Source organism: Melanostigma gelatinosum, assembly GCF_949748355.1.
Source record: "Melanostigma gelatinosum genome assembly, chromosome: 22".
NCBI classification, from domain to species: Eukaryota; Metazoa; Chordata; class Actinopteri; order Perciformes; family Zoarcidae; genus Melanostigma; species Melanostigma gelatinosum.
The window spans coordinates 3,741,157-3,762,287 of NC_136655.1; the positions used below are offsets into that span (position 1 = coordinate 3,741,157).

General features: G+C 36.2%; 2 protein-coding genes across 2 annotated transcripts in view; both read right to left on the reverse strand.

Annotated features, from left to right (window-relative positions):
- Positions 1 to 81: 81 nt before the first annotated feature.
- Positions 82 to 15,113, reverse strand: cyb5r3 (cytochrome b5 reductase 3). Its single transcript, XM_079294250.1, has 9 exons — positions 14,979 to 15,113; positions 14,562 to 14,687; positions 14,236 to 14,308; positions 13,898 to 14,004; positions 13,679 to 13,808; positions 13,486 to 13,569; positions 13,247 to 13,332; positions 12,993 to 13,092; positions 82 to 647 (listed from the first exon to the last, which is right to left on the reverse strand). Exons 1-9 carry the CDS (start codon positions 14,997 to 14,999, stop codon positions 475 to 477), a joined length of 900 nt encoding a protein of 299 aa, XP_079150376.1. The 5' UTR covers positions 15,000 to 15,113; the 3' UTR covers positions 82 to 474.
- Positions 15,114 to 19,408: 4,295 nt separating this feature from the next.
- syt1a (synaptotagmin Ia) overlaps positions 19,409 to 21,131 on the reverse strand; it is a gene marked incomplete at its 3' end in the record, with an annotated part of 61,971 nt that continues 60,248 nt past the window's right edge. The window contains exon 9 of the mRNA XM_079294725.1: positions 19,409 to 19,615. Within this exon, the coding sequence (XP_079150851.1) occupies positions 19,409 to 19,615 (207 nt within the window). The remainder of the gene's footprint in view (positions 19,616 to 21,131) is intronic.

Below are 21,131 nucleotides of genomic sequence, written 5' to 3' on the forward strand. Positions count from 1 at the left end.
TTGAGTATACTCTTCCTATTGTGAAAGTAAACCAAAGTCTTGTTTTTTTTTAATGTTAATAAAAAAGGAGAAAACGCATTTCTTTGTCTCATTTTTAGTAGCATCTTCCTGAAACAGCTCAGAGATGTTGCAGCAAAGACTTCATGTCAACCACATCGCAAACATGTTTTAGCAAAATAGACATCTTTGACGTGACGATAGATAGAAGGCAGGTTCAACCAACACATTCAGAACAGCAATAATGGATTAAATACAATTCTGCATAAATGAAGCAGGTGGTTGCGATTCTTAGACAATGCATTAAAAAAAGCTTCGCAAGTGTTAAGGCACTCAGAAAACATCCACATTTCCGTCTCCCAAATACTTTCCTACATTAATTGGTCCGTGCTGTTGCATGATGAATATATTGTGTGTACGAGTGCTTTAATGCTTTCAGGGTAGAGTATAACTGAACGTCCTCATACGCCCGGACGTCTAGAAGTTGAACCTGCGGCTGCTGGAGTGGCCGATTTTATCCAGATTGGGGTTGCAGGCGAACTGGATCATCGGCGGAGGTCCACACATCAGGACGAGACTGTCGTCACTGGGAGGAGGCAGGTGTTCCCTCACCATGTCTTCACTGATGAAGCCTTGGCTGTACTCCCAGTCTGGAAGACAGAAAAGGAACCAACGTTTAAATACAACGTAATGTAACTATTAGGATCCCGACATGCTATACTACGCCCAATGTCTAATCATTCTTTCCATTGAAACACACACACATGTTTTTTCGACATGCTATATTTTGACACTGACTTTTTCCGACACGCTATACTATGACTTTATGACATTTTATGACTTTTTTCGACAGGCTATACTATGACTTTTTTCGACACGCTATACTATGACTTTTTTCGACACGCTATACTATGACTTTTTTATGACTTTTTTCGACATGCTATACTATGACTTTTTTCGACACGCTATACTATGACTTTTTTATGACTTTTTTCGACATGCTATACTATGACTTTTTTCGACACGCTATACTATGACTTTTTTCGACACGCTATACTATGACTTTTTTCGACACGCTATACTATGACTTTTTTCGACACGCTATACTATGACTTTTTTCGACACGCTATACTATGACTTTTTCCGACACGCTATACTATGACTTTATGACTTTTTTCGACATGCTATTTTATGACTTTTTTCGACAGGCTATACTATGACTTTTTTCGACACGCTATACTATGACTTTTTTATGACTTTTTTCGACATGCTATACTATGACTTTTTTCGACACGCTATACTATGACTTTTTTATGACTTTTTTCGACATGCTATACTATGACTTTTTTATGACTTTTTTCGACATGCTATACTATGACTTTTTTCGACACGCTATACTATGACTTTTTTATGACTTTTTTATGACTTTTTTCGACATGCTATACTATGACTTTTTTCGACACGCTATACTATGACTTTTTTCGACACGCTATACTATGACTTTTTTCGACACGCTATACTATGACTTTTTTCGACACGCTATACTATGACTTTTTTCGACATGCTATACTATGACTTTTTTATGACTTTTTTCGACATGCTATACTATGACTTTTTTATGACTTTTTTCGACAGGCTATACTATGACTTTTTTCGACAGGCTATACTATGACTTTTTTCGACATGCTATACTATGACTTTTTTCGACACGCTATACTATGACTTTTTTATGACTTTTTTCGACATGCTATACTATGACTTTTTTCGACACGCTATACTATGACTTTTTTCGACACGCTATACTGTGACTTTTTTCGACACGCTATACTATGACTTTTTTATGACTTTTTTCGACATGCTATACTATGACTTTTTTCGACACGCTATACTATGACTTTTTTATGACTTTTTTCGACATGCTATACTATGACTTTTTTCGACACGCTATACTATGACTTTTTTATGACTTTTTTATGACTTTTTTCGACATGCTATACTATGACTTTTTTATGACTTTTTTCGACATGCTATACTATGACTTTTTTCGACACGCTATACTATGACTTTTTTATGACTTTTTTCGACACGCTATACTATGACTTTTTTATGACTTTTTTCGACATGCTATACTATGACTTTTTTCGACACGCTATACTATGACTTTTTTCGACACGCTATACTATGACTTTTTTCGACACGCTATACTATGACTTTTTTCGACACGCTATACTATGACTTTTTTCGACATGCTATACTATGACTTTTTTCGACACGCTATACTATGACTTTTTTCGACACGCTATACTATGACTTTTTTCGACACGCTATACTATGACTTTTTTCGACACGCTATACTATGACTTTTTTCGACATGCTATACTATGACTTTTTTATGACTTTTTTCGACATGCTATACTATGACTTTTTTATGACTTTTTTCGACAGGCTATACTATGACTTTTTTCGACACGCTATACTATGACTTTTTTCGACACGCTATACTATGACTTTTTTCGACACGCTATACTATGACTTTTTTATGACTTTTTTATGACTTTTTTCGACATGCTATACTATGACTTTTTTATGACTTTTTTCGACATGCTATACTATGACTTTTTTCGACACGCTATACTATGACTTTTTTCGACACGCTATACTATGACTTTTTTCGACACGCTATACTATGACTTTTTTCGACACGCTATACTATGACTTTTTTCGACACGCTATACTATGACTTTTTTCGACACGCTATACTATGACTTTTTTCGACATGCTATACTATGACTTTTTTATGACTTTTTTTGACAGGCTATACTATGACTTTTTTATGACTTTTTTCGACACGCTATACTATGACTTTTTTCGACACGCTATACTATGACTTTTTTCGACACGCTATAATATGACTTTTTTATGACTTTTTTATGACTTTTTTCGACATGCTATACTATGACTTTTTTCGACACGCTATACTATGACTTTTTTCGACACGCTATACTATGACTTTTTTCGACACGCTATACTATGACTTTTTTATGACTTTTTTCGACATGCTATACTATGACTTTTTTCGACACGCTATACTATGACTTTTTTATGACTTTTTTCGACATGCTATACTATGACTTTTTTCGACACGCTATACTATGACTTTTTTATGACTTTTTTATGACTTTTTTCGACATGCTATACTATGACTTTTTTATGACTTTTTTCGACATGCTATACTATGACTTTTTTCGACACGCTATACTATGACTTTTTTATGACTTTTTTCGACATGCTATACTATGACTTTTTTCGACACGCTATACTATGACTTTTTTCGACACGCTATACTATGACTTTTTTCGACACGCTATACTATGACTTTTTTCGACACGCTATACTATGACTTTTTTCGACACGCTATACTATGACTTTTTTCGACACGCTATACTATGACTTTTTTCGACACGCTATACTATGACTTTTTTCGACATGCTATACTATGACTTTTTTATGACTTTTTTCGACATGCTATACTATGACTTTTTTATGACTTTTTTCGACAGGCTATACTATGACTTTTTTCGACAGGCTATACTATGACTTTTTTCGACACGCTATACTATGACTTTTTTATGACTTTTTTATGACTTTTTTCGACATGCTATACTATGACTTTTTTCGACACGCTATACTATGACTTTTTTCGACACGCTATACTATGACTTTTTTCGACACGCTATACTATGACTTTTTTATGACTTTTTTCGACATGCTATACTATGACTTTTTTCGACACGCTATACTATGACTTTTTTATGACTTTTTTCGACATGCTATACTATGACTTTTTTCGACACGCTATACTATGACTTTTTTATGACTTTTTTATGACTTTTTTCGACATGCTATACTATGACTTTTTTATGACTTTTTTCGACATGCTATACTATGACTTTTTTCGACACGCTATACTATGACTTTTTTATGACTTTTTTCGACACGCTATACTATGACTTTTTTATGACTTTTTTCGACATGCTATACTATGACTTTTTTCGACACGCTATACTATGACTTTTTTCGACACGCTATACTATGACTTTTTTCGACACGCTATACTATGACTTTTTTCGACACGCTATACTATGACTTTTTTCGACACGCTATACTATGACTTTTTTATGACTTTTTTCGACATGCTATACTATGACTTTTTTCGACACGCTATACTATGACTTTTTTCGACACGCTATACTATGACTTTTTTCGACACGCTATACTATGACTTTTTTCGACACGCTATACTATGACTTTTTTCGACACGCTATACTATGACTTTTTCCGACACGCTATACTATGACTTTATGACTTTTTTCGACATGCTATTTTATGACTTTTTTCGACAGGCTATACTATGACTTTTTTCGACACGCTATACTATGACTTTTTTATGACTTTTTTCGACATGCTATACTATGACTTTTTTCGACACGCTATACTATGACTTTTTTATGACTTTTTTCGACATGCTATACTATGACTTTTTTCGACACGCTATACTATGACTTTTTTATGACTTTTTTCGACATGCTATACTATGACTTTTTTATGACTTTTTTCGACATGCTATACTATGACTTTTTTCGACACGCTATACTATGACTTTTTTATGACTTTTTTATGACTTTTTTCGACATGCTATACTATGACTTTTTTCGACACGCTATACTATGACTTTTTTCGACACGCTATACTATGACTTTTTTCGACACGCTATACTATGACTTTTTTCGACACGCTATACTATGACTTTTTTCGACATGCTATACTATGACTTTTTTATGACTTTTTTCGACATGCTATACTATGACTTTTTTATGACTTTTTTCGACAGGCTATACTATGACTTTTTTCGACAGGCTATACTATGACTTTTTTCGACATGCTATACTATGACTTTTTTCGACACGCTATACTATGACTTTTTTATGACTTTTTTCGACATGCTATACTATGACTTTTTTCGACACGCTATACTATGACTTTTTTCGACACGCTATACTATGACTTTTTTCGACACGCTATACTATGACTTTTTTATGACTTTTTTCGACATGCTATACTATGACTTTTTTCGACACGCTATACTATGACTTTTTTATGACTTTTTTCGACATGCTATACTATGACTTTTTTCGACACGCTATACTATGACTTTTTTATGACTTTTTTATGACTTTTTTCGACATGCTATACTATGACTTTTTTATGACTTTTTTCGACATGCTATACTATGACTTTTTTCGACACGCTATACTATGACTTTTTTATGACTTTTTTCGACACGCTATACTATGACTTTTTTATGACTTTTTTCGACATGCTATACTATGACTTTTTTCGACACGCTATACTATGACTTTTTTCGACACGCTATACTATGACTTTTTTCGACACGCTATACTATGACTTTTTTCGACACGCTATACTATGACTTTTTTCGACATGCTATACTATGACTTTTTTCGACACGCTATACTATGACTTTTTTCGACACGCTATACTATGACTTTTTTCGACACGCTATACTATGACTTTTTTCGACACGCTATACTATGACTTTTTTCGACATGCTATACTATGACTTTTTTATGACTTTTTTCGACATGCTATACTATGACTTTTTTATGACTTTTTTCGACAGGCTATACTATGACTTTTTTCGACACGCTATACTATGACTTTTTTCGACACGCTATACTATGACTTTTTTCGACACGCTATACTATGACTTTTTTATGACTTTTTTATGACTTTTTTCGACATGCTATACTATGACTTTTTTATGACTTTTTTCGACATGCTATACTATGACTTTTTTCGACACGCTATACTATGACTTTTTTCGACACGCTATACTATGACTTTTTTCGACACGCTATACTATGACTTTTTTCGACACGCTATACTATGACTTTTTTCGACACGCTATACTATGACTTTTTTCGACACGCTATACTATGACTTTTTTCGACATGCTATACTATGACTTTTTTATGACTTTTTTTGACAGGCTATACTATGACTTTTTTATGACTTTTTTCGACACGCTATACTATGACTTTTTTCGACACGCTATACTATGACTTTTTTCGACACGCTATAATATGACTTTTTTATGACTTTTTTATGACTTTTTTCGACATGCTATACTATGACTTTTTTCGACACGCTATACTATGACTTTTTTCGACACGCTATACTATGACTTTTTTCGACACGCTATACTATGACTTTTTTATGACTTTTTTCGACATGCTATACTATGACTTTTTTCGACACGCTATACTATGACTTTTTTATGACTTTTTTCGACATGCTATACTATGACTTTTTTCGACACGCTATACTATGACTTTTTTATGACTTTTTTATGACTTTTTTCGACATGCTATACTATGACTTTTTTATGACTTTTTTCGACATGCTATACTATGACTTTTTTCGACACGCTATACTATGACTTTTTTCGACACGCTATACTATGACTTTTTTCGACACGCTATACTATGACTTTTTTCGACACGCTATACTATGACTTTTTTCGACACGCTATACTATGACTTTTTTCGACACGCTATACTATGACTTTTTTCGACACGCTATACTATGACTTTTTTCGACATGCTATACTATGACTTTTTTATGACTTTTTTCGACATGCTATACTATGACTTTTTTATGACTTTTTTCGACAGGCTATACTATGACTTTTTTCGACAGGCTATACTATGACTTTTTTCGACACGCTATACTATGACTTTTTTATGACTTTTTTATGACTTTTTTCGACATGCTATACTATGACTTTTTTCGACACGCTATACTATGACTTTTTTCGACACGCTATACTATGACTTTTTTCGACACGCTATACTATGACTTTTTTATGACTTTTTTCGACATGCTATACTATGACTTTTTTCGACACGCTATACTATGACTTTTTTATGACTTTTTTCGACATGCTATACTATGACTTTTTTCGACACGCTATACTATGACTTTTTTATGACTTTTTTATGACTTTTTTCGACATGCTATACTATGACTTTTTTATGACTTTTTTCGACATGCTATACTATGACTTTTTTCGACACGCTATACTATGACTTTTTTATGACTTTTTTCGACACGCTATACTATGACTTTTTTATGACTTTTTTCGACATGCTATACTATGACTTTTTTCGACACGCTATACTATGACTTTTTTCGACACGCTATACTATGACTTTTTTCGACACGCTATACTATGACTTTTTTCGACACGCTATACTATGACTTTTTTCGACACGCTATACTATGACTTTTTTCGACACGCTATACTATGACTTTTTTCGACACGCTATACTATGACTTTTTTCGACACGCTATACTATGACTTTTTTCGACACGCTATACTATGACTTTTTTCGACATGCTATACTATGACTTTTTTATGACTTTTTTCGACATGCTATACTATGACTTTTTTATGACTTTTTTCGACAGGCTATACTATGACTTTTTTCGACACGCTATACTATGACTTTTTTCGACACGCTATACTATGACTTTTTTCGACACGCTATACTATGACTTTTTTATGACTTTTTTATGACTTTTTTCGACACGCTATACTATGACTTTTTTATGACTTTTTTATGACTTTTTTCGACATGCTATACTATGACTTTTTTATGACTTTTTTCGACACGCTATACTATGACTTTTTTCGACACGCTATACTATGACTTTTTTCGACACGCTATACTATGACTTTTTTCGACACGCTATACTATGACTTTTTTCGACACGCTATACTATGACTTTTTTCGACATGCTATACTATGACTTTTTTATGACTTTTTTCGACAGGCTATACTATGACTTTTTTATGACTTTTTTCGACACGCTATACTATGACTTTTTTCGACACGCTATACTATAACTTTTTTCGACACGCTATACTATGACTTTTTTATGACTTTTTTATGACTTTTTTCGACATGCTATACTATGACTTTTTTCGACACGCTATACTATGACTTTTTTCGACACGCTATACTATGACTTTTTTATGACTTTTTTCGACATGCTATACTATGACTTTTTTCGACACGCTATACTATGACTTTTTTATGACTTTTTTCGACATGCTATACTATGACTTTTTTCGACACGCTATACTATGACTTTTTTATGACTTTTTTCGACATGCTATACTATGACTTTTTTATGACTTTTTTCGACATGCTATACTATGACTTTTTTCGACACGCTATACTATGACTTTTTTATGACTTTTTTCGACATGCTATACTATGACTTTTTTATGACTTTTTTCGACATGCTATACTATGACTTTTTTCGACACGCTATACTATGACTTTTTTCGACACGCTATACTATGACTTTTTTCGACACGCTATACTATGACTTTTTTCGACACGCTATACTATGACTTTTTTCGACACGCTATACTATGACTTTTTTCGACACGCTATACTATGACTTTTTTCGACATGCTATACTATGACTTTTTTATGACTTTTTTCGACATGCTATACTATGACTTTTTTATGACTTTTTTCGACAGGCTATACTATGACTTTTTTCGACACGCTATACTATGACTTTTTTCGACACGCTATACTATGACTTTTTTCGACACGCTATACTATGACTTTTTTATGACTTTTTTCGACACGCTATACTATGACTTTTTTATGACTTTTTTATGACTTTTTTCGACATGCTATAATATGACTTTTTTATGACTTTTTTCGACATGCTATACTATGACTTTTTTCGACACGCTATACTATGACTTTTTTCGACACGCTATACTATGACTTTTTTCGACACGCTATACTATGACTTTTTTCGACACGCTATACTATGACTTTTTTCGACACGCTATACTATGACTTTTTTATGACTTTTTTCGACAGGCTATACTATGACTTTTTTATGACTTTTTTCGACACGCTATACTATGACTTTTTTCGACACGCTATACTATGACTTTTTTCGACACGCTATACTATGACTTTTTTATGACTTTTTTCGACATGCTATACTATGACTTTTTTCGACACGCTATACTATGACTTTTTTATGACTTTTTTCGACATGCTATACTATGACTTTTTTCGACACGCTATACTATGACTTTTTTATGACTTTTTTATGACTTTTTTCGACATGCTATACTATGACTTTTTTAGACATGCTATACTATGACTTTTTTCGACACGCTATACTATGACTTTTTTATGACTTTTTTCGACATGCTATACTATGACTTTTTTATGACTTTTTTCGACATGCTATACTATGACTTTTTTCGACATGCTATACTATGACTTTTTTATGACTTTTTTCGACATGCTATACTATGACTTTTTTATGACTTTTTCGACAGGCTATACTATGACTTTTTTCGACACGCTATACTATGACTTTTTTCGACACGCTATACTATGACTTTTTTCGACACGCTATACTATGACTTTTTTATGACTTTTTTATGACTTTTTTCGACATGCTATACTATGACTTTTTTCGACACGCTATACTATGACTTTTTTATGACTTTTTTCGACATGCTATACTATGACTTTTTTATGGCTTTTTTCGACATGCTATACTATGACTTTTTTCGACACGCTATACTATGACTTTTTTCGACACGCTATACTATGACTTTTTTCGACACGCTATACTATGACTTTTTTCGACATGCTATACTATGACTTTTTTATGACTTTTTTCGACATGCTATACTATGACTTTTTCAGACATGCTATACTATGACTTTTTTTGACATGTTATACTATGACTTTTTTCGACATGCTATACTATGACTTTTTTCGACATGCTATACTATGACTTTTTTCGACACGCTATACCATGACTTTTTTCGACACGCTATACTATGACTTTTTTCGACATGCTATACTATGACTTTTTTATGACTTTTTTCGACACGCTATACTATGACTTTTTTATGACTTTTTTATGACTTTTTTCGACATGCTATACTATGACTTTTTTCGACACGCTATACTATGACTTTTTTATGACTTTTTTATGACTTTTTTCGACATGCTATACTATGACTTTTTTCGACACGCTATACTATGACTTTTTTCGACACGCTATACTATGACTTTTTTCGACACGCTATACTATGACTTTTTTCGACACGCTATACTATGACTTTTTTATGACTTTTTTATGACTTTTTTCGACATGCTATACTATGACTTTTTTCGACACGCTATACTATGACTTTTTTATGACTTTTTTCGACATGCTATACTATGACTTTTTCGACACGCTATACTATGACTTTTTTATGACTTTTTTCGACATGCTATACTATGACTTTTTTATGACTTTTTTCGACATGCTATACTATGACTTTTTTCGACACGCTATACTATGACTTTTTTATGACTTTTTTCGACATGCTATACTATGACTTTTTTATGACTTTTTTCGACATGCTATACTATGACTTTTTTCGACACGCTATACTATGACTTTTTTCGACACGCTATACTATGACTTTTTTCGACACGCTATACTATGACTTTTTTCGACACGCTATACTATGACTTTTTTCGACACGCTATACTATGACTTTTTTCGACACGCTATACTATGACTTTTTTCGACACGCTATACTATGACTTTTTTCGACACGCTATACTATGACTTTTTTCGACACGCTATACTATGACTTTTTTCGACATGCTATACTATGACTTTTTTATGACTTTTTTCGACATGCTATACTATGACTTTTTTATGACTTTTTTCGACAGGCTATACTATGACTTTTTTCGACACGCTATACTATGACTTTTTTCGACACGCTATACTATGACTTTTTTCGACACGCTATACTATGACTTTTTTATGACTTTTTTATGACTTTTTTCGACACGCTATACTATGACTTTTTTATGACTTTTTTATGACTTTTTTCGACATGCTATACTATGACTTTTTTCGACACGCTATACTATGACTTTTTTCGACACGCTATACTATGACTTTTTTCGACACGCTATACTATGACTTTTTTCGACACGCTATACTATGACTTTTTTCGACACGCTATACTATGACTTTTTTCGACACGCTATACTATGACTTTTTTCGACATGCTATACTATGACTTTTTTATGACTTTTTTCGACAGGCTATACTATGACTTTTTTATGACTTTTTTCGACACGCTATACTATGACTTTTTTCGACACGCTATACTATGACTTTTTTCGACACGCTATACTATGACTTTTTTATGACTTTTTTATGACTTTTTTCGACATGCTATACTATGACTTTTTTCGACACGCTATACTATGACTTTTTTCGACACGCTATACTATGACTTTTTTCGACACGCTATACTATGACTTTTTTATGACTTTTTTCGACATGCTATACTATGACTTTTTTCGACACGCTATACTATGACTTTTTTATGACTTTTTTCGACATGCTATACTATGACTTTTTTCGACACGCTATACTATGACTTTTTTATGACTTTTTTATGACTTTTTTCGACATGCTATACTATGACTTTTTTATGACTTTTTTCGACATGCTATACTATGACTTTTTTCGACACGCTATACTATGACTTTTTTATGACTTTTTTCGACATGCTATACTATGACTTTTTTATGACTTTTTTCGACACGCTATACTATGACTTTTTTCGACACGCTATACTATGACTTTTTTCGACACGCTATACTATGACTTTTTTCGACACGCTATACTATGACTTTTTTCGACACGCTATACTATGACTTTTTTCGACACGCTATACTATGACTTTTTTCGACACGCTATACTATGACTTTTTTCGACACGCTATACTATGACTTTTTTCGACATGCTATACTATGACTTTTTTATGACTTTTTTCGACATGCTATACTATGACTTTTTTATGACTTTTTTCGACAGGCTATACTATGACTTTTTTCGACACGCTATACTATGACTTTTTTCGACACGCTATACTATGACTTTTTTCGACACGCTATACTATGACTTTTTTATGACTTTTTTCGACATGCTATACTATGACTTTTTTCGACACGCTATACTATGACTTTTTTATGACTTTTTTATGACTTTTTTCGACATGCTATACTATGACTTTTTTATGGCTTTTTTCGACACGCTATACTATGACTTTTTTCGACACGCTATACTATGACTTTTTTCGACACGCTATACTATGACTTTTTTCGACACGCTATACTATGACTTTTTTCGACATGCTATACTATGACTTTTTTATGACTTTTTTCGACATGCTATACTATGACTTCATGACTTTTTCGACATGCTATACTATGACTTTTGACTTTATGACTTTTTCGACACGCTATACTATGACCTTTTCGACATGCTATACTATGACTTAATTTCAGAATCTGCTCCAGTCATTGTGTACAATAAAGGCATTGTGGCAAATTATGGCCTAAAAACAGAGTAAAGTGTGTATCACAGTATGGAGTTTTTATATTTGAAAATGTATCAACTGATTGCAATAATGTAAAAAAGCAAAAGGTAACATTTAGTTATGCAAAAGTTTAAATAAACAAATGTTGCAAATTTTTTTTTGGTATTTCTCAATCCTCAGTGACATTAATAGGAACAAGCTCAATTTATACAAAAAAATAAAAATAAATGAAATGCTGCAAGTTACATCAATAAAATTGGTTGGTTACCTGCTTTTTATTTCTCAGAGACTTTCAAAAATCTATTGTACACAAGATAACTCTGTAAAGTTGTGTCTAATGTGATTTTTCAACAAATCGCATGCATCATGCCCATGGCACCGCGTCCTAAATGGCCAAGAGCAACACTGTTTTGAGATGAACTTTTGTTTTGCGTCAGATTTAGAATAACCTCACCTTCAGGTGCTCTGTCCAGGGTGAACCACAGCTTGAACCGGTCCGGGTTGTTGACCTGAATCTCTTCCAATTCCGGTCGCAACAAGATGTCTTTCTCAGTCTGTGATAGGACAGGACGAACCAAGTTTCAGCACTCGATGTTCCACCTTCTGTTTAAGTATGAACCACTCTTTCCCAAGCACACAGGAAAAGAGGAAAAACAAACAACTCTTTCACAACACTTCCATCGTGTGATCCTGGCTGATGAAACTGACCTGGTTTGCAAACAGCAGGTAACACACCGTCTGGTCCTGTGGATCCTTCATCACAGCTGTGATGAGCTGCAACATGGGAGTGATCCCTGGAAGACAACAGGAAAGAGGCTTCAGACATGGCTCTACCTTCAATACACAAACAGTGTGTGGTCATCTGCGTGTCCCTTGGTTCTAAAGAACAAATGTCTTACAGCCAAAAAGTATTTCTCCATAACACACAGTCTAGAAGTTTCTCTTACCTGTCCCTCCAGCAATCATGCCAACATGTTTCGCTGTCTTGGTGTCAGCTGTGGACTTTTTATCTGCTTGAATGGCAAAAGCACCTGTGGAGAAAAAGTTCAGATCAGAAGATCCGATCCAGCAGCTGAAGCTCAATTACAAACCGTGCATCTGTTCACCAACTGTATGAGGACACGAGGGTATGTTGCTCACCTTTGCCTTTGTAAACGATGAGACCACTGGGTCCCCTGAAATCAATAGTGTCGTTGATCCTGAGGCTCTCCAAGTACTGACTCATCTTCCCTCCCTCTGGGAATTTAGGGTTGACATCTTTAAAGTAAATCTGTTGACAAGGGACAACAAAAGAAAAGGGTTTAGGAAAATAAAACCACACCTTTTAGATAATAGAAACAACTTCTCATCTGGGTGTACCTTCACCACTAAGTCCACATAACCTTTGTCATCATCACTGGACACCGGCGTATACGGACGGACGACCAGCTTCCCGTCTATTCTCCCAGACAAATAGATATGCTGCCCTGGAGAGGAAAACACAGGAATTATGTTCATTGTAAATGTGAATATATTACCACTGCTCTCAGTATCATCCGACTACATTACTGAACACTCATGTGCGTCATGATATTATCTAATTCCTTGGCACTATGTTTTGCCTTTGTGCTCTTATACAGTCCCTCTCATAATGACTGACTACTGATTGTTTCCATGTGTTAATTATTGACATTGATTGAATGAGGGAACAGACTAACCGATAGGGAGACCAAGGATGTGTTCAGGGGAAGGTAGGGCAAAGCGGAACTTCCTTGTGTCATGGCTGACAATCTGCACAAAAAGAAACACAGGAGTTTATCGTTAAAAAGAAGCATGCCAATATAAACGCAGAGAGCAACAGTGGTACTTGAACGCACCTGCTGCATTTGCAAACAGACGATTTAGCAAGAGAAGAGTCAAGTTGCAGCAGCGGCACTTTTTGGACTTGCTGCCACAGTTTAGGGCAGTTTCCACTTAACATACAGCCACTGACTTGATTCACTCAAACATTCAGGTCTTATAAAGTTATCTTCAACGTGGTTACCTGTTTGTCCAAGAGTCGCAGTGCATACTTAATGGCGGGGTCCTCTAAGGTGAGGGCTGGTTTCCTCTTTCGGAAGAGAAGTCTGAAGATCAAGTTGACGATGCTGTCAAATCCACCTCGGATCAACTGCAACAAAGGGTCAGAAAACGAGAGAATGAGTCAGACCACCAGCTATCATTAGCTATCAAACGTCTGAGACCTCTGTGGGGCGTTGTCTCACTCGGGTCAAGCCATGTTTGTTTAATCCATAACAGGAGAAATGAGTCACACACATATCTGTGGGCAGGGCCCCACCAACTTGGGTTATGAAAACTAACAGCGTTAACGTTACATGTTAGCTATCGTTAGCCTAAGCTAACGCAATGGTATTAGCTGAAACAAACAAAACCTGGCAACTTCTCACTAAGTTGTACTTACACCAATGATGTAGGACAGCATTTTCTGTTAGTTCTGGCGACTGTAGGGTTGTTTGACAATGCAGAAAGCAGCAGATGCGTTTACTGCAACTGCGACGATCAGTGTCATGCAAGGTTGTCAAGCTCAGGCTAGTTATATATACTCATCCGGTCACTGTTTTTGAAAATAAAAGCATTAATTCGTTGAACAAAATGCGTACATCTCTTTAAATTACACCCAGCAAGCCACCTATACCAACTAATACATTGAATGACTAATAATATATAGTTTTTATTTGTTTATATACCCTGAAAGAATACGGACTTGACATTTGTTCAACTAATAAACACAACTTCCGGTATGATAACGGCTAATGCTAGCTAACTTGTCGAAGCTAAAGCTCAATCGTCACTTCCGCATGGATTCCACTGGATTTCCAGAATAAAACTAATACATAAATGAATAAAATAATATAAAGGAAACGCCTGGACTTCTTAGAATACAAGTCCCTAATAGAAATTGATCTGTGTATAAAGCTAAATGGAAAACAATCTTTTTTCTTTGCGTCATGGTTGTGCTCATACACCGTGGCGTGCTCCTTTGTGTCCTCTAGATGGCAGTAGTGGCCTTGTTAAGAGGCTGGTATGGATGTTTCACAGCCACTACAAAGTGTTAAGAAGCAAACAGTCATTAAAAGTAGGATTTGTCACGCAGGCACTTCTTCTTGATGTGACAGGAGGTATACGTGCAGGAGCAGTGACTCATTCTTCTGCTGCCAGTCAATACTAGCACTGTGGTGAAAGTAATACAGGTTGATTTTGTTATTAAAGGTACTATTAGAGGCAGTCACAGCAACTGGAAATACCACATGATAAGCTTCTGTATCAACAGGAAATAAAACATTTTTATTGATCATTTGTGTATATGAAGTTATATAACAACAGTCAGAACACTCCACAGAGTGAATCACTACACAAAAGTGAAACAAAACTGTAAAACACCTCGTCAAAAAGGAAGGTATGCACAGCAAAGATAACTGTCAGCGGCTCGCCGTCACCGCGAGCGATATGGCAGGAAAAAACACCCCAAACAGTTCTACGAGATTACAGAGAAAAAGTTCCACACACAAAATACTCAAGCAGGCAGTTGATACACACAAAGGCAACTAGGATCTTTCTACAGCATCAGATTCTAATACTTCACACAGCTTTGTTTTTGAAAGGTCAGCGCGGCTTTTTCTCACGGCCACTGGAGGGAATCTTTAGTTCCTCGTCACACAGAGAGCTTTGCTTTTCTTACAAGAGGAGCATTTGTGGGTGTTGATTATGCATGCATCCTTTGGTAGGGAACCACAATAAGAGGAGCATTGCGTTGCAGGTAATGGCGTTGTGGGTTTTTTCCCGCACACATCGCAATCACAACGCTGCCTGTTACTGAATTCCCTGATAGGTTTATACATATTTATTTCTGTTGTAGCTCTGATTTTCTTTCAGCTTTGATCGGATAATTCCATAAGTAAAACCTTTTTTTGCATGAATATTAGCTTGCTGAGGCCCTGTTCATGAAGCCTTTACCCTGTACTTTAATCCATTGTTTTCATTCAAATCTGAAGCTGTACTGGAATTCATGAATCCACATTATGTAAACCATGTCAAATAAAAAAAGTGCAGCTGTATTAACGTATGATTTCGGAATGCAATCAGACGGGGGAGATTTTACCCCAAAGGGTTGTGAAATAAATGACTAGTTGAAAAAAATAAACAAACAGAAAGTGCAAAGTACATCTAATCTCACGGTTAAAGTAATCTACACCAACACAGTCCACACTGTACATTCAGAGTTTTCATCTCAAATATAAAAGGGATTTTTTTGAACCAATGGGGCAGTTAAACAAAAAAAAAAAAAGTGAAATAATGATGAGATATAGTATATGGACGAGAGACGGATGAAATTATATTTGCAGCTGAGTATTCATATTCATGTCACTTTATATTTATTCTAGATATACATTTTTTTGACACAAATATGTAAATATATACACGGCATTTTAAGGGGATATTTAAATCTAGAATCTTGTTTGGTACTTAACTAATACTCCCTGAAACTTCTGATGCTGGAACTGTGTGCAAGAAGAAAAATAACGAACCTGCGAGGAGGGAGGAAACCCTAAAGAGATGTGGAAAGGTGTCAAGCTCCAACCTGTAAGCTGAATCTACGTGTGCTGTGTCCGAACCGTTTCACTGGAAAGGAGGAACATCTGGACTGGAATCATCCACAAGGGTTCGAATCTTTTTTTTGTTTCCTCGGGCAACACCACCCACGTTAACACTATGGGACGAACATACAAGTATTGCACAGTGCTCAACAAAATGCTGTGTGAAACGACCCCACTCGCGCTCAGATAAAACGTCTTTCTGCCTTTCATTTTTTTTTGCCGCGTGCAGTCTGGCGACGCCACGCACGCGCTCTCTCTCGCGCTCTTTCTCTGCGTGTAGAAGGGGGAAAATGGCAGTAAACGCTACAACATCACCACAGAACAAACTGGTTTGGCTACCTATTGATAAGTCTACATCTCTAAGCACACACGGCAGTCACAGTGATACACAAAGCAGTCCTCAGAGACTCCTATGGAATGACAAGTAGCTTTTTCATATTCGTGCTATCAACGACACAATAACATTGAAAACATTTAGAAAGTCCTCCTGAAGCTATAGCATCGAGTATATGCAAGAAGTTCCTCCAAGATAAGAGACGTCATGGTTTTCATGGATTCAAACTTATTCCTTTGTTTCTGGCTTCCCGCTGCAGGTGTCCTGAATTAAAGCCCAGCACAGCAATTATCCAAAAAAATAGTTCTGAAAGAAGTCAACAAGCTAGTTCAAACACAGTGCAAAACAGCAGCCACATAAAAGTTTAAATTGGCAGTAAAACATGGCTAGCTCTATTTGTCACTGTGAGAAGGCAACGCAAAGCAAAGACTGCGATTCAGGGCACCATTGCAGACGAAGACATTGTTCCCAATAAACCAAAGCTACAACCACCAGCACGCGGGAGTGTGCGTGAAGAGAGGGTCTTTACATAAGTCTCCTCTGAAAATGGCAGTGTTTAGAACTCGTTGCTCTGGTTTTTTCTTTGCTCTCCTCTGATTGAAGGCAAGGGGATTGTATCAGAAGAGACGGCCCCTGGTGTCAGTAATGTCCCCCCCGTCCCCAGCCTTTAGTAAAGATTGTAAAAAAAATCATGCAGTTTACGAAAAATAGTCAAGACGTTGAATTGCTCTAAAAAATAGTCCTCTTAAAACCAGAGTCAAAACTCTTTTTTTCCCCCTCTTCTTATCTTTCCTCTCAAAGATCGGCCCCTCGGACAAGGCTGTTCAAAGTAAACAGTTAACAAAATATTGTGAAAGGAGGTTAAGGACACAATGGCTACAGCGTGGCGCTCTTTTCACATGGGGTCGGGTTTTTTTTAAAGGTTGGGAAATGAGTCTTTGCTTGGAGGCAATATATTATTTCACTTTTGAAAAAGAGAACGAGTCAGTTCAAGTGAACGAAGGACCTATTTCACTTATTCTGCCAAATACGGATCAAATAAATGCGAACTGGTTCGCATTGACTGTTGTTTCTGGTAACAGTGTGCCTCGAGCTGAACATATCGGCCCTCTGATTGAGAAATAAGTACAAAAAGTTGTAAGAAATCATGTGCTTGTATAATTTCCAGCAGCATCATTTCCCCCTCAGAACCAGAGCAGTTAATGGCCTTGTGTTTTGGAGTTTTGAGTGTATATATTCATCTGTCTTTTCTGCGATGATCCTTTGCTGAACAGTCCTTTATAATGTGAATATATTTCCACTAGTGTCTTGCAGGTTGGAATTCTCCTTTTTTTCTGGAATGCAATAAGGTAATCAGGTAGAATCTTTCAATCCTGGGATATATAATATTGGCTTTCCTCTATATCTGCATTTACATCATTTAAAATAGAACATCTTATTAAAAACATCAAGATATACACAGATTAGGAAACGGGTAACAACATACAAACACACAAACTAGAAATCATTTTTGTCTGCATACATATATATACAACTGTGGTACAATAAATTCTTTCAGTCATGCGCTACCTATACAGATCGTATTGCTTAAAAGAAGGGGGCATTTGGTCGGGGCAGTTAAGGGCACGGAGATGAAGAACAAAAACTGCTGAATCAGAGAGGAACAAAATAAAAAGAGAAAGCAAAACAAAGTAGGGAATCTGACAGAAAAGCAGAGGGTGGGAGGTCACAGGAAGTTTGAACAATTAGGACTGTTTGTGATATCAGGAGCGGTGAAGCTGGATGAGACTGAGAGGCGGGGTAAAGAGGGGGGGGGGTAACATGGATGGACTCATATATCACTGAGGTATTTACACATACTGGCTAAAGAGTACTACGAGGCAGGTGCTGAAAGGGCCCTGCCTATTTCTTGGTGGAGAGCTGAGCGTCCACCTCCTCCTCGGGCTTCAGCACGTGCCACTGGGCGATGGGTCTCCTGGGGTTGGCCAGCATGTCGGACCAGTGGCGGAGCTCCGTCCCCGAGCTGTTGAGGCCCACAAAGACCTTGCCAATGGCATCGTTCTTGCCGATCTTGTCATAGTCCAGGACAGTTATAACAACTTGCACTTTCTGTAGAAAAGGGAAAAGTAGGCGAGGAACAGAGAACGTAAGTGGAGGTGTCGTCAGCATGCGCTGTTATGCTTTATGTGCATTTATCTACATGAAGCACTGCTGGTTAGTACAGTTATGCAAAGAACGAGCTGCTCCTCCAGACATTAATGTTGATGAACAGTAACTGACCAGAGCCAAACACAGCAGAATGTTTGCTGACTCAGAGGCCTGAGAGTCAGCCTCGGCATGTGTTCATTCAAAGCGACACTGCAAAGAGGAGTGACCCGGGCATCAATCTCTGGCACAGAATATGAATTAGTGCACAAAGAGCTCTGATTAAGTTTCGCTCCACTGGCACACTGAGACGGGGACACCGCCACCTGCATGAGCTCAGAGCCACTGCTGTGAAAGAGCACGTCTAATTCGCCATGTAATGAAATACTGAATAAGGTTCCCACATGGCCGGTTGGGGTTAGTTGGTCTTTAAAGGGACAGTTCACCTACAATGTGCTCATTGAATCACGGCTTTCTTTTATTCTAAATTAGCACACTATTCCGTTGATCATCACTGACCAATAAGCATCGCTCTGCTGATTCTATTCTTCTTGCTGTGATTGATGTTGTCACTGAGTTCTGCAAAGCTAATTGTGTGTGTGTGTGTGTGTGTGTGTGTGTTTACTGAGGATGACGTGGAACTGCTTCAGTCAATAATACACCGTCTGTTAGTGCAATAGACCAATTAAAGGCACTGATTGTAATTCCCACACAATCTCTGTAATTTGTTATACAGAATGGGAAAAATCTAATTGAGCTGTATTAATTTCCCCTACAACATAGACAGAGGTACTATTGTAGGAGCAAGTCTGTAATTAAAGGTTTACAACATTTACCACAACCTCTTTCAGGAGTTGGGAGTTTGACTGATTGGTCACAGTCCAATTAGGTCATTCAAGTATGTTTTAAACTCAGGAGAACATGTAATACACCTAATCTATGACAGGTTGAATCAGTGGCACTCCTAATTATTTCACCTGACTCTCAATGATGAGATGATGAATGTAAAGTCAGCAGTAATACTGTTCTCAGCACGACTAAATCAGGGCTTGATTTGGACGAGGTTTATTGGGATCGACAGTTTAAATTGAAAATGAGGCTCATGGATCCAAACCCGTAATTTGTGAGCTGTGACGGGCTCAATCAATTTGACTCAATTACCGTCTTACATGAGGAGACAATGTAGTTTGTTGCTTTTTCTTTCTGGCAAAGTTTGTGCATTCATTATCCATTCCTCCGTATCTTTGTCTGCAGTTAATGCTGAATACATTATGTTAGTAATGATTGTAAGACGTGCAAAAAATAGCACCGAGGTAAATGCTACAGGCAATAACAAGTGCATAGAATAACATCCACCGAGCAATTGGCTCGTGAAATTGCGAACCCAAGGCTGATATAAAACGAGGAGCCTTTGATTATTCTGTTGTGATGAAACGGATTCTTTGGTAAATCAGCTTCCACTTATTTGCTGGTTATTACT